This window comes from Pseudorca crassidens, chromosome 13, assembly GCF_039906515.1.
Source record: "Pseudorca crassidens isolate mPseCra1 chromosome 13, mPseCra1.hap1, whole genome shotgun sequence".
In the NCBI taxonomy this organism is placed as follows: Eukaryota; Metazoa; Chordata; class Mammalia; order Artiodactyla; family Delphinidae; genus Pseudorca; species Pseudorca crassidens.
In genome coordinates this window covers 79943007-79958625 of record NC_090308.1, presented here as the reverse complement: position 1 = coordinate 79958625, position 15619 = coordinate 79943007, and the positions used below count along the sequence as shown (strand labels likewise).

General features: G+C 39.5%; 1 protein-coding gene across 50 annotated transcripts in view; it reads left to right on the top strand.

The window, feature by feature from the left end:
- The window catches only part of RIMS1 (regulating synaptic membrane exocytosis 1), a 473777-nt gene that overhangs the window by 326495 nt on the left and 131663 nt on the right, over positions 1–15619 (top strand). For 22 of the 50 annotated variants that reach the window (XM_067702804.1, XM_067702789.1, XM_067702791.1 and 19 more), the window contains 4 exons: positions 1052–1208; positions 1937–2062; positions 3677–3739; positions 8563–8652. In XM_067702804.1, the coding sequence (XP_067558905.1) occupies positions 1052–1208; positions 1937–2062; positions 3677–3739; positions 8563–8652 (436 nt within the window). The remainder of the gene's footprint in view (positions 1–1051; positions 1209–1936; positions 2063–3676; positions 3740–8562; positions 8653–15619) is intronic. The other 28 variants (XM_067702799.1, XM_067702788.1, XM_067702797.1 and 25 more) reach the window with 5 other exon arrangements.

The window sequence follows — 15619 nt, the reverse complement described above, 5'->3', positions numbered from 1 at the left end:
AATAAACTGTTGGAGAATTTAGTCTGCCTTTAATAATGATGTTACATGGCATATTTTAAAAATAATGTGAGAGTTGTCAAGTAAATAAATGAGTAGCAGTTCAAGCTACCCTGTTAGACTTAATGTTTTCATGGTTGTGTACGTTTCATGTAGTTGTAAATATCATTATTTTTCCTTTGGCCACAGAATTTTTTATTTTCCTTCCAATAATAGCAACCATAACCCTGTGAAAACATTAATTAAACTGTTACTATGGTTTGCTGTTTTATCTTAACTAAATCAGAGATCATAGAAACCTTTTGGTTTCAGGGGAGAATGACTTTTAGAATTTAATTTTAAGTAACTGTATTAACTTAATTATGTTAGGTTACTAACACATTTGTGGAATAGTTTAAGATGTCTGGGGTAGATTTGATAATTGTTTCTTTCGGAGGGTTGATTTGTTCTGCACTATTGCCATAGTCAGCTCCACCCATACCCTATTTTCATTTGAAAATTGCAGTGTTATCTGTGGTCCTCAAAATTCACAATCAGTGTTTGTTATAGTGAAGCCCTGCTGCTCTTCTTTGTCAATTAAAATTGGTATGGTAGCATCTTTATTTTCTTATTAGTGAAGCCATCTGAAATCCAACTAACATAATTTATCCTTTGGCAGAAAAATTCCAATAACATTCGAAGAGACACTAAATTTCTAAGCATGGACTTGTATATGAGTAACAGTTCACTGTCAAGTGCTTGATTTGTGTTGCTAAGAAAGTCACTCACTCATTCCGTAAACTAGTATCCCAACTCATCCTGACGTCTGAGGCATCAGCTGTCCTATTTGTCATGAGTATCTCCATGATAACCTTTGAGCCAAACTGTACCCGGTCCTCATGCACGTGTATGTTACATTCTGTACCTATACTTAGTAGTTTTGTCGATAAGGCTGGTAATACTGACTGCATGGCATTTATCTTCATAGGTCAATGGCCGCTTTCTATGTCATTTGATGTCTCCACATGACACTATAGAAGAATACTGACTCGTTGTTTGTGTATACTCTTGCCAGTAGGTTATAGGTCTAGTGCTAGAGAAAGCAAACCTTCAACATTAACTGTGCCAGAGCAGCAGAGAACAACGCATCACCGATCACGGTCGGTATCTCCTCATCGTGGCGATGATCAGGGGAGGCCGCGTTCCCGTTTACCAAATGTGCCATTACAGAGGTAGGCTTCGAGAAGAGCTTAGCATCCTTGACGGTACTCTTTATTATAATACAGTGCAAACTGCCACAAGACTCTAACAGAAATGAAATAATGGTTTGGTCAATCGAGTTATTTTTTTCAGAATCCTTTATAGGCAAAATGCCTTTTTATTCATTACCCAACCTATGCAACATTCTGTTCTCTAATCTCAGGTAATCTCCCAGGGAGTGGAAGAAGTGAATGTTGCAAGCACAGTTTTTGAATAACTGTCTTGTATTCTGTTTGCTAGTTAATTTTCTCCTGTTGGGAGAAATTGTATGGTAATAAATTAGACCTGTGCAGAGAAGTGGCACAAATGATGAGGTTGAGGCAGAATGCATTTTTAAGAAATTTGGGATTGTCTCTTTGAAGCACTTTAAATGTTTGGAAAAGCATATAAAATGGAAGTTATATCGTGCTGTATTTCATCTCACCCTGAAATACACTTCTGAAATTTTCACTAAGTATGCAGATGAAAATCGTGGTCCTTTTCTGATGGAAGTAAACAAAGGAGGTTAGAGAAATACAGCACAGGCAAAGCAACGGTAGAGAATAAATACCTTTAAAACATGTATTTGGCGATGAGGCCAGCACTTTTCAAGCCGTGTCAGTTATTTGCCAATTACCGTCCATTCTTTCCTGTTAGTCTGTCAGCCTGTTTGGGGAAGGTGGTACATTGTGATGCATGTAAATGTTTGCAATCATTTCAGGAGTTTAGATGAAATTCATCCAACAAGAAGGTCACGTTCTCCAACCAGACACCACGATGTGTCCTGCAGCCCAGTTGGTCACAGACCCGGAGATGTGGACAGTCAGTGTCTATCAGAACAAGAGAGGTATTTGTCCACGTTATGATCTCAACACTGTATGTCTTCTTTGCTCTGTTTTCGTCTATGATAGGTATCTTGGTATAGCACAGAAGACAGGAAAAGTATTTCATCATTCAAAACTGAACTTCTCCCAAGGAACAACTCTTAAGATATTCTAATAGAAATGCAACCCTGGGAAATATCTGACTAATATTATATTGTCATAAAAGGTGCATTTAAAAAAAATCAGAATTTATGTTTAGCCAGTTTTAAGTGTACAGTTTGTTGTTGACTTAGATACTAACCTAAATTATAGAAGGGAGTCTACATAAGCAATTTTCAAATATTTTATTTCTTGTGGGTTGCAGTCTTTGGGATGTTATTTATGTAATTATAAAATTATGTTTTTTCTGCAATAAAAAGTTTTTGGGTACAGGCCATCTGAAAGACAGTTACTATTGCAGAGTTTCTGTGAAAACTTCAGCAGTCATATTTTTCAGTACACCTACTTCCCATAAAATGTAGTTACCTAAAATATCTATAAAGTACAAAATATTGAAATGGATTCTTTCTTCTATGGATGTGTACTTAGGCTTAGTTCTGCATCTGTTTGATGTTATGACTCCATGGTTCTACATGCCCGCGGACTTTCTCCTCAGACCAATGCCCCTCCTGTAAGATGGGCCTGACCACAAGCTCACGATCTGTTTTGGGTTGTTAGAATTCCCAGCTGGTTGAATCGTGTCTTCTGGCTTTTTGAAGTGTAGAAACTTTTAGGGAAGGGTAGGGAATGAGGTTGGTACACAATGATTGATTTTTGCTGTGTAGTCAAGGACACAGAACTCAAGGAGAGCCTCTTAGCTCCCTAACTGTCACCCTGATGGAGCCATGACCTTCAGGAGATGAGGTTGTGGTACTTACTGGGACGGAGCACTGCTCGGAGGAGGGTGTCCCCGCTGCTCAGGTGGAGTGGAGTCAGGTGAGGGTCCCTTTGTTGACATTCACTGGGGCCACCATGAATTTAGGTGAGGAGGGGGAAAAAGAAGGACTTCTGGGCCAGGGCATTCAATAGAGTGAAATTAATTTGAGTGTAGAAAAAGTATCAGTTTTAAGATAAAACATTCCTGATCAAGTATGTTCTTAGTTGGTAAAGGAGAAACAGAATAAGTGATATTGCATTTTACAGGCTGTGAGAGCCATGAAAGCTGTCATGCTTTGAGTTGCTGAAAAGAAATTTTAAAATTTAGGGTTCCCATTAGTATCAGAAAAGCCAGATTTATAGGGCTTTTAAAAGTTGTTAAAATACCTAAGTGTCTAGAATTGGAAACAGATTTCTATGTCTTATTTGGGGAAGGTTCAGTTTAGTTTAGTTTTGCCTTGATACTCTGTGAAATCACTTTGAAATACAATAGCAAATCAGCAACAGCTAGGACTTCGACCATAATGTTTGTACTTTATTGTTGAAAATTTAAAAAGTACTGTCATGTTTATTTTTGTTTAACCTCTCAAGCAAATATGCTAGTGTAGACAATCTGGTTTCTTCCCTTTCCATGTTGTCATCGGCATACCATTGGCATAACCCATGTCATTTAATGCCTCATAACTTATCTGTTTCACTCACCACCCATCCTGTCTGTGCAGTGAGCTTCTCATGCTTCCCAGAGCAAAACGAGGACGAAGTGCAGAATGCCTACACACCACCAGGTAAATACAGGAATTTGGTGACGGTAACTGTGTGTGATGACTCTTTCCATTCTACTCTGCTTCCGTCTCCCCCTTAGCGGTATTATTACGAATACGTGAAATTAATTTCCCCAGTGTTCAAATTGGTTTTGTTTTACATGGAGGTTGTGGAAAAGGTTCCAAATATATTTGAATTCTGATCCAGACAGACTGCTTTTCTATCAAAGTATTTGAAATCCAGAGGCTGCTGAGCCTCTGTGGCTGTAAATGTGTTTACACATTTCCAAAACCGAGGAACCGATTTCTGCAATTAAAATTCTATAACCTCGCTGTGAGCGCCACCACACACACACACACACACACACACATCTAGACACAAGAGGTCTGATCCGCTGTGCATGGCAGTGTTACTGTTTCTGTGATTATAAGTTCACTTTGTTTTAGCCTTCTTTTATTTTTATGTTTTGGTTCTACTGTTGTTTTCTTTCTATTTGCTTTTAATAAGATCTTTACCACTTCATTTTTAAGAGCTGAGCTTCAGTTTCCTTCTTGATAAAGAGTGCAGATATATGACCTGTTAACTTCTAAGCCCTCCCTCCCTTCATACCCTCACCAGGTCAGAAATGCTACACTACCAAGTTTCCCATAGCGACACGTAACGGTATAAAGCCTCCTTAAAGATGAGAAGAAGAGGGGATACGTTATTGTCGTCTAAATTGGAGCTGAGAACCTAGCACTTTATTTTCATCTCATTACATCTTGGATCTCATATCCCAAATAAGTCCTTTTACAGATTACTCAAAGAATACAGTCCGTGTGTATTTATTGTCAATGTGAAGTTAATGGAAGGTAAAGAATAACTAGGTGAGACAATGAACCAACACACAGATAAACTCTTTCAAATATTATGGCCATAAAGAGTAAATAGGAGAGAGAAGGAAAGAGCTGTACCCGGAAAACCTGCGAGGCAAACACAGATGCAGCTTTATTGTGTCTGTGTGGACCTGGGCTTCCGCTCAGGAATTGAACGTGATCACCCGAATGAGAATTCACTTTTTACATGTATTAAACTCTGCTAGTGATAACTACTGCCCTGTGTGCGATGCCACAGGGAAAAATGAGGGATGTTAGTTCTGTTTGCAAACTGGAGAACTAATGTAAAATCCTAACTATTGTAAAAAGTCAGCTCAATTCTTTATAATTCGAAAGCCTCCAGCCTTACTTTGTTGTCCTGACAAATAGTTTAATAGGAGTGATTTCTTTACAGATTCAGAAAATTTTCTCATAGTCCTGTTGGGGTGACTGCAACTGTAAAACACAAACAAAACAAAGCTTTCATATTTATTAGGCACCTGGTGTGTGCCTGGCCCCCAACGTGTGGGTACTGTTAACACATTCACACCAGTAAGCTAAACAGAATCACTAAATATATTGTTTTTCTTTCCGTTACATCCCACTTTCGAAGGTAAAATAACAGGATAGGCACAACAGAATAAGCTAGTAGTTTCATCATTTTGTAAAATCTTATCTTCAGAATACAACCTATCATATTCACTTACAACTTTTAAGAATAAAACCTGTGTATTTACTACTTTCCAGTAAACAAGGAAAATAACATTCATTGAGTACCAAGCACAGTGGTAATTATTTAAGGAATTTTATCTCCATGTCCTGACAATAGTTGTATCATATGAACATTATTATCCTCATTTCACAGATGAGGAAAGATGCTAAGAAAGTTTTATTTGACATGTAACAGAGCAAGGATTCCAAATCAGGTCTGTTTGAAGTTTTCCACTGAACTAGTTTTTCCAAAAATGTGATCCGAGGAGTTGGTTCCGCATGAAGTTCAGCCAATTTAAGAGTCTGTGAGTCAAACATATTTTGGAAACTATGCAAATTAAAGCCACTCCCTGGAGATTTCATACGCACAGCATATCAAAGTCACATACTACAGAAATCTGTCTCATATTGTTTAATTCATCGCCCCCCATTGTTATCCTTATCAAATGCTTCTTCCATAAAACCTTTCCTGAGACAGTCATGTTGTACAGAAAATGCTGTGGCTTCCTTACTGTGTCCTAGACCCTTTGTACCTGTTATTTCACTTAATCCTCACAGCATCCCTGTGAAAGATTATTTCCTCCATGATATAGATGTAGAAAAAGGCTTAATGACTTGAATCATCCGGGTTCACAGCCAATAAATGGCAAAGCCAATGTGGACCTTCAAACTAAAAACTGTGGCCACTTTTCATTCTATTTCCATTCTCTGCTGACCCCTGTTAGAGTGTAACCCCCCCAAAAAAATTCACTTTTGAACCAATTGCTTAGAAAAGTTGTATAGCAACTTGTTACTAAAGACAGTTGCCTAAGGTTTAGGAGTTGAAAAGAAGATTCTGTCTGTGAAGCAGGCTGAATCCTTTGCTTCAGTAAAAGTGTCCTCAATCTGTGCTTGAATGTGGTACTTTAATACATTTTAAACCACAGCTTTAAAAGATTTCCTGAATCAACCATTAGTATAAACATGAATAAACCCACGGGGGTGTTTGATATTTAATATCTCCTCAGCAAATGTTTATTCTATTCCTGATTTTATCATACTTTAATGTAAGCCAAAATGGACAATAGATTTTCATTATTGACAGTTAAAGTTTGTAGAAACATTATTAAATTACCAAAACATTCATTGACAGGACCAAGTTTACCCTTGGTGATATAGACAGTCCAGAATTCCTTATAGGTTTTAAAGGAATTCAGATGATGTTGGGCCTTGTTTCTGCCAAGTCAGAATTCATGTTCTGGTTGCAGCTAATACCCATCCCACCCAATTTCTGGTGATAAATGTTACCTGCTGTTGGATTTGTATCCAGAAGGTGACAAATGGAAAGGACTTGTCCACTGCAGTCACCTCTTTTTTTTTTTTTTTTTTTTTTGCGTTACGCGGGCCTCTCACTGTTGTGGCCTCTCCCGTTGCGGAGCGCAGGCTCCGGACGCGCAGGCTCAGCGGCCATGGCTCACGGGCCCAGCCGCTCCGCGGCATGTGGGATCTTCCCGGACCGGGGCACGAACCCGCGTCCCCTGCATCGGCAGGCGGACTCTGAACCACTGCGCCACCAGGGAAGCCCTGCAGTCACCTCTTGATCTTCCTTCCTTTACTGCCTTCAATACTGTCACCAGCCTTGTCCCTGCAATGCTGGTCAGCATTTTGCTTGTTATTAGACTATTAACTTTTTAGTCATATTAATTCCCAAATTTCATAAATTATTTGCTTAGTACTTTTAGCTATGAGTTATTTCCATAGAAGCAGGTATAATATTAAACAGGGATTAAATAGTAAGTTTCATGTTGGTTACTTCATAGAGTGTAGTTCTCAAATCTTTTTCAAATTAAGGCTTTTAAACTATAACTTAAGTCTTCATCTTAATTATGAAGACATGTCCATGATTCCATATTTAACAGTTCTTTTCCTACCTTCAAATAATTATTGTGGTCTTTCTGAGAAAAACAAAAGATCCATCTGTGTTTGTAGCTTTCTAGTCTCCTACTTTTTTCATATCCTGATAAAATTCGCTTCACATGTATTTTTCTGTTTCCTGCATGTCTGCGTTCCCATGTTCCAGACATCTTGTTAGGCACTCTAAAACATTACCGCCCAAGATGCCCTTGTTAGAGAACTGTTCTCACTGGAATATTTACAGGTAAGCGTCATAACAGTGAGCCTCAGTCATAAACAAATCCCTAATCCCTCACCAACTAAAAATAGCAAATTTACTTTCTAATAAAGCATTAGCATTTCCTCTTAAAATTAATTATATACAGAGAAAACTCATGATCTCTAAAAATAGCTTTTAGGGGGAAAGGGGGGAGGGATAAATTGGGAGATTGGGATTGACACACACAGTCTACTACATATAAAATAGGTAGCTAATAAGAACCTCCTGTATGGCGCAGGGAACTCTGCTCATTACTTTTTAATTATATGGGAATAGAATCTAAAAAAGAGTGGACATATGCGTATGTATAACTGATTCATTTTGCTGTACAGCAGACACTAACACAACAGTGTAAATCAACTATAGTCCAATAAAAACTAATTTAAAAACACAATAAAAAAGTCAAAATCGCTTTAATTATAAAACCTACGCGGGAATATTTCTCTAAATGAAATCTGCTTACTCAAATATCAGATTTCTAGTCGTTGTCGTCTTTGTCATTTATTTGTTGTTTTACTTGTTGATTTCAATTATGAGAATTGATTTTATATTATTTTATTTTGGGACGATTTTACTTTGTGGAGCTCAATTCTGCCTGCACATACTAAAACCAAACCCCTTCACCATGAATGCTTTCACTCGAGAGCACTGAGGTTTACTGATGAGATTCTGGTTAGGTAAGGACGTTTGGACGTCATACCGTCCACCTCCCCTGTCTAGTGTTTGAACCAAAAATAGCTGAGTTGTAAAATTTTCCTCCTCTGCTGTCCTTCATTTTGTTTTGGTGTGGCATCTGTCCTTGGTAATGAAGTGTTAGGCATTTTGTTTCAGTGCTTTCTGTATCCAGTTTTTTCATAAGTAGGTGTGTTAGCCTCATTTTTTTCAGTCTGAGACCCTTTTAAAAAAATTATGCAAAGCAATTCAAGCATAATCTTTGTTTAGTGTCTTTTTCTAAACAAAACTGTGCACGGCCATCCTGTCAGCGCTCACACCCTTATGAACCGACTCGCAGTGATTCTGCACTTTGTGTAAAGGGGACAGGACTCGATGCTTTCCTCTCTAACTGGTCTTCCTCTCTCTGTTTTCTCTGTCTTTCTCCTCCACCCTGGATGCAATGCACTGGCACTAGTGACCTGCAGCCCTCCCTTGACAGGGCGAGGAGTGCTAGTACCAACTGCTTGAGACCAGATGCTAGTTTGCATTCACCAGAACGAGAAAGGTATAAAGACTTTCTTAATTTCCTGTCATTTTGTACAGTCATTTTTTTCCCTATCACTCTGTTTTGTGTCCTTGAGTCTCACGGCTTATTCATCCATGTTCACTTGCCGACTGTCTGCATTTCCCCTCCCTTCTGTACACGCCTGTGTAGAGATGTGTGTATGTGGCGGAGCCAGAGGGAGCACATACACACATTTCCGTGGATGCCGTTGCAAATGGCGTGACGTGATTTGTAACTGCTTCTCGCTGCTGCTTTTCCCCTTTCGTTGCTGTTCAGTGGTTTTCTTTACACCTCCTCAGGGAGCCTTCGGTACGCTGATATGGTTGTGAGGGCCAGTGAGTTATCTGAAGGGGAAGATCACTTTCCTAGTACTTCCGCTGATAAATAGTATTTATAGGTTCAACTACAGTCTTCCATAAACGCAAAACAAGAATCTTATTTAGATAGAATACTTCCCTTGTGCATCTATATTCGGGTTTTTTTTTAAATCAACTTGCTCTTTGATATAGATCGTTTTGCCTTAAATTATATTTCAACAAAAAATAGTATGTTTATCATAGATTTCCTGATGCCTTACAAAAATAAAGGCACATTATATACACACATACGTAATTTTGCTTAACACTTTACATTGATTGATTAATAAATAATTCTGACTTTAATTCAATGATCATGTACTACGCTGTCTCCTAAGTGTGAGCAGCTAATTTTTCCATTGTGGTGGAACATTCTATTCCAGTAAACTTGGTTAGAATTGATAGTCTTGGTTATAATTGTTATCTCTTTTCGATTAGAAGTCATTCACTGGAAATTTGCATACTACCTCTTCACAAATCCTGAGGGAAAATGTTTAGTTGTGTTAATGTAACCCACTTTTCCTCTTCTTCAGAGGCTGCTTAAAGCTTTCCTTTAGCAATCTTTCTAGTCTGATTCTACTCATTTATTTATGAGATGTTTATTTCTGGAATTTAATGATTGGTACAGGTAGACATGTTCATTTTTTAGTGTCTTCATAAGATCCTACTAAAAATATCTACTTTTTAATTTTGTATTCTTTTGTATTTGCAAAATTTGTGATAGAAAACCATGGAATCTAACTTTTTGTATTTCTTTACATTTGTAGAAGAAATTTTAGTTGAAACGGGCTCTTCTTTAGTTGAATGGGCTCTTCTAAAATCACAGTTGAAATTGTTTCATTATTCTTGTTTGTTGTGTATTTCCCCCAAAAAATATATACAAGAGTAGCAAGAAAAAATATTTTTATATTTTTTTACTTCTTATTATTTCCTTATATGTTTCTGGTTAGTGTTAAAACAAGGATAGAATGAAGTCAGCGGAATCTTCTGACTACGACGATACCCTAACATCTTAAATGTCATCTCTATTGGTTCTGTCTAAGGGAAATACAGTTTGAACCACATGCATAATTTTAAATTTTCTGCTTGCCATATTAAAATATGAAATTAACTTTAATACTTTAGTATATATCTGAAATATTATCATTTTAACATATAATCAGTTAAAAACTGTTAGTGAGATATTTTGCATTCCTTTTTTTTTTTTTTTTTTTTTTTTGCGGTACACGGGCCTCTCACTGCTGTGGCCTCTCCCATTGCAGAGCACAGGCTCTGGACGCGCAGGCTCACAGGCCCGGCCGCTCCATGGCATGTGGGATCCTCCTGGACCGGGGCACGAACCCACGTCCCCTGCATCGGCAGGCGGACTCCCAACCGGTGCGCCACCAGGGAAGCCCTGCATTCCTTTTTTCACAGTGCTCCTTGACCACTTGTGGCTACTACATTGGACAGTACAGTTTTATTCTGTCACTGAAGCCTGTCGAGCACGTGTTTTCTTGTTGCTCTGAAGCCAGAGAATTCACAGATCCATGTATTGGTGAATTTCATCTCTGATAATACCCTTAGAACAGGCCAACCTGTAGACAAATAATCTGGCCACGATTCTTTTACAGGTCATAGTGAGGTCTGAGTGCACTCACTTATGATACGTACTTTTGATAGAAGAGAAAATATGATTGAAACTTACATTCACTCTATCTATTGAATAAAAAATAAATTTCCCCTTAAAAAAAATGAAAGGGGACTGGAATTGGTGTTACTAATGTTCTTTAACTTATTGGGGTCAATTTGTTGTCAAGAAGAAAATAAAGTGAGATGAGTTCTCATCAGGAAATTTACAGATGCTGTAGGTGTGTCTTGGTGTGGAGGATGCCGTCCTTCTGCGCACAGACCTCTGAGCAGCTTCAAGACAGGACAGAGTAGGACCAGCAGTGGGGGCTTTGTGCTCTTTGGAAGATGCACCTGTAAGTCCCCAGACAGGACGTGAGGAGAGTAGGAACTGTGGAAGCTTTGAGAGTTTTCCAGGTTACTTAGTTCTGGTGACTGACCAGAGAGCTGATCAATGCCTGACATATACATAGTAGATAAGATATTATAGAAAAGTTGTTAAAGACATAACTTCATATTCTTGAGCTGGTGACCTATCAGTATTTCCACAGCCTTGTAACCTATCGAGGTCAAACAATTTGCTGATTCTAAACTATCTTGATGAACATGTGTATGCTGTTATACCTACTTAATGCCCTCTTCTGGAGTATCTTCACTAACTCTGAAAGCAAAGGAAGTTCTGTGTTAGTACAAAAGATGAAATTGTTAAAGCAGACTCGGTACCCCACACCGCACTTCACTGATTACTCCAAGATAAAGGAGCGCCAGGCACAGTTAGCATGTTCTCTTCCCGAAGGACCCCAAAACCATCAGGCCGACCTTTTCTCCCTTACGGGGATGGTTTGGCCCAGGTCAACAGATGAATTTTGAGACAGGCACGTGGAAACACTGTTTGCAAAGGAAGTAATTTCTGTGTTTGAGCATCTCCATTATATAATATATTCTGTTGATTACACAACTAGCAAAAATACGTAGGGGTTACCCCATTGCCCCATCCAGTCATGACCCAGAAGTCAGGAAATTTGGGGTTCATTTACAGTGAAAGATCTAGAAAAACTAGTTGTACCCTGCTGAAGACCTTGGATAGATAAGGACTCTCTTTTATCTTTTCTCTAGCAAATACCACTGCATGCTTACAAGGAGGTCTGGTCAAGGTCCCTGTACTTTCATCTGTGTCAAGGTCAGCTTGAGGTTATCGGTTCCCCCTTGTTCCCTGATCTGGAAGGAGTGAGTTCCAGGCCTGCTGTTAACCTTTGCTTTCCCGGGTTTTACAGCAGAATGTTGCTTACGTGTTCAGAAACACTGATTTCTAGAGCCACTGGAGAATGATTCCTTTCCTCGGATGTTTTATCTTCTTTCTTGACCTCTTCCAGAAATCTAACCTCTCCTTTCTTCAACATCCTCTACAAATTCCCTAACACCTCTGTGCTGAGGCAGTCTCCTTTACAGGCTGCTTAACCTCCCTGTCTCTGTCTCCCCCTCAGCTTTCCTCTTTTACCCCACCCATCCCATCCCTGAAATTATATGTCTATCAGTCAAAAGTTTCCACACTGGGACATCCCTGGTCACGCAGTGGTTAAGAATCCGCCTGCCAATGCAGGGGACACGGGTTCGAGCCCTGGTCTGGGAAGATCCCACATGCCGCGGAGCAACTAAGCCCGTGAGCCACAACTACTGAGCCCTCGAACCACAACTAATGAGCCCGCGTGCCTAGAGCCCGTGCTCCGCAACAAGAGAAGCCACCGCAATGAGAAGCCTGCGCACCGCTACAAAGAGTAGCCCCCGCTCGACACAACTAGAGAAAGCCCGTGCGCAGCAACGAAGACCTAACACAGCCAAAAATAAATAAATAAGCTTAAAAAAAACGTTTCCACACTAATACATATGGAGACAACACTCCACTGTAACTGGTCATGCCAGACCCTCCCCTGCAAACCAGGCCTAAATTTCTCGGTGGTTGGTAGACCCTGTGTGCATCAAAAGTCGAAATCGAATGCACTGTCTCCCTCACATCCTCTGCCAGCAAAATGCTTTCTCTTCCGAAATGTCCCAGTACTTTGGCAGCTTTGACATATAACCATCCACAAAATCTGGAAATACTTCTGCTCCTTCGTCTCATTTGATGAGACAGGAAGTCCTATCGGTTCTCCTTCAAGAATCTCCAAGACAGATCCGCCCCCCCCCCCCCCGCTTCATTATACTATAGCCCATCCCCACTTCCGATGCCATTCTTGCCCCGTTAATTTCTCATAAGCTCTATTAATCGTTCTGTTCCTTTTTGTCTCAAGTCTTTTTCCCATTAAAATTGAAATACCCTTTTTCCTTTGTTGTCTGCCTAAAAATTCTCCTCATTCTTCAAAACAGGAAGTCAAATTACCATTTCGTCTGTAAAACTTCTCTTAACCTCTCCCGCACATGCTTGCCTTTCCTTGCCAGGCAGAATTATTAACTCTCTTTCCTGGGCCCATGTAACATTACATGCGTTCTATTTCACTTAGTCACGCTTGTTTCTTCCACTAGATTGTACTCCTGGAGGTCAGGGATCGTATTTGGCCTTGCCATCTCTTGCGATAGCATTATTATTTTTTACTTAATACATGTTCCATCTGGGGCTTTGGGGGAACTTAAAAAACACCCCATATTTTCTGCTCCCGAATCTGTGTCCAGTTGTGAGCTAGACCCAAGAACTGCAAGGTGGGGGATCTAATTATCACCGTAAATACAGTGAACAAGTTCAGAAGCTAGACTTCAGGTTGTAAGCTTGCCGGTGACTCACCAAGAGGCTGCCACACTTTCTGAACCACGAGAGGCTTCTGCCTTCTGAGGGCTGCTGTGCAGGTTGATTTGCTGTGGGGTTTGCTGTTTGCAGGCAGACTGATTAGGAAGGAGGAATCCAGAAAGGGCTAAGTCATCAGTGCCTGATTCTTTAACACAAAGTCCCCCTCCTCCCTCCTTGGGGTGGAGAGAGGCCCAAAGTAGGACTTGAAGGAATTTCCCTCCACATGGAAACACGAGGCCTAAGAGAAAGGAAGTTCCTACTTAAAACTTAACTGTAACTTCAATTGAAATAAATAAACTTTATTCCAAAGTATAAGCACCTATATTAATTTTCACTTAAAATAGGATTGGGGAAAATGTTTCAAAGGACTAAATGAATAATGGGAATAGACAATAAAAATATGTACTGTATAATCAGATCTCTAGTCTGTTCAGGTTTGGTGTCTAATATGACAGAACTTCACAGATATTTTTTGTGTGTGCTATCTAGGGAATGAATGGTTTACATTTCCATATAATCTCTCTTTTAGATAGTTAAGCTGCTTAGCCATGCTCTGCCAGGACATATGCACCACTGAAAGATGTGTAAATATGCAAGCATACATACGAATGACACATTTAAACACACGCACTTTTGTTGTAAGGTATATCCTTGCTGGGGGGAAGAGCCCCAATGTAAGAACCATTTCATTGCTTGCTGAGGACTGTCAGTTCTATGTCCTTATATCTCCTCGGTGGGTCCCCTTACCAGTGTTGATTTCTTTTTTTTTTTTTTTTTTGCGGTATGCGGGCCTCTCACTGTTGTGGCCTCTCCCGCCGTGGAGCACAGGCTCCGGACGCGCAGGCTCAGCGGCCATGGCTCACGGGCCCAGCCGCTCCGCGGCATGTGGGATCTTCCCGGACCGGGGCACGAACCCGTGTCCCCTGCATCGGCAGGCAGACTCCCAACTACTGCGCCACCAGGGAAAACCACCACTGTTGATTTCTTAGTTAAGTTTCTTATTACTTCTTACCAGTATTACCCCCAAACCTCAAATCTTATCCTCTTATTATCTACTTAAATATTTGCAAATATTTATTCATTACTTATTCTGTGCTGGGTGTAGTTGATGTAACTGCCCAAACAAAGCAGAACAAGATACTGTAGCCCCTTATTTGGGGAGGCCCCAGCCTGTTCCTTCAGTTCCACAGCCACCAGAGTGACCCTTCCCCTCCTGTTCTGAGCACAGAGAAAAGGATGGGCTCCCAACAAATAGATGTTTCTGAATTAATGAGTTTAGAATACCTGAGATTAAAGCACTTATAATGCAACTAAGGTAACCCGCAGGCAAGACAGTTGGGAAGAAAAATCAAGAAGGGGCTGTTTTAGTTCAGTTTCGTGATTAATGACTCCAGTGTAGCCTGCCATGTTCGCTTCTAGCATGAAAACGGATGTGGAAGGTGTGTGTTCTGCTCAATAATAAGGGAATAGATTCTAATTTTGGTCCTTCTGTGTGATAGGAGAAACAGAGAAAGAAGTTGGACACATTTTAAAAACATATAAAACGTTAGTATATTTCAAGCTCACAAATGCATGATATTAAAACTTATGTGATGTCTGTTCTTTGGACAAAAATTGGGTATAATTTGATCCTACTCTCATCACATCAAAGATATGAGGGTGAAGCAAACATTTATGTTATTGGGACTGCATATCAGCATATTCAGAAGGACTTTGAGTGCACAGGTGTACATGTATGATGCTAAATATTTCTAAAAGTTTACCTTTTAATAGCTTGCATTCACAATGCCTTGTTTCTAAACGTACACCCTCTCTTTCATGGCTTTCACTGCATGTTTCATAATTATAGCATTTTTCTTTACTTTTCATGTTTAAATAAACACAAGGACTGGAATTTTGCCTCAGGAAGCAAGGTTATTCATAATCTTGTCAAGTGAATATTACTTATTCCTTCAAAAATGTTTAAAGAAAAACATATCAACTCTGTATTTTTAAAGAACACCTTAAGTTTTCTCATGACTGAGTACAACTGCATGTGAAAAACACTAGCTATAATTGTTTTCAACGGTTTTAGAAATGTTTTTCTTTATTGTGTCTGCAGAACAAAAGCCAGTAAGGTGCAAAGCTACATTTTCAAGCCTTCTGATTGGATTGACCAACTATATACTCACTTAAAATCATTCAATAATTTGAAATGAATGCAAATTTGTTTTTAATTTCACAA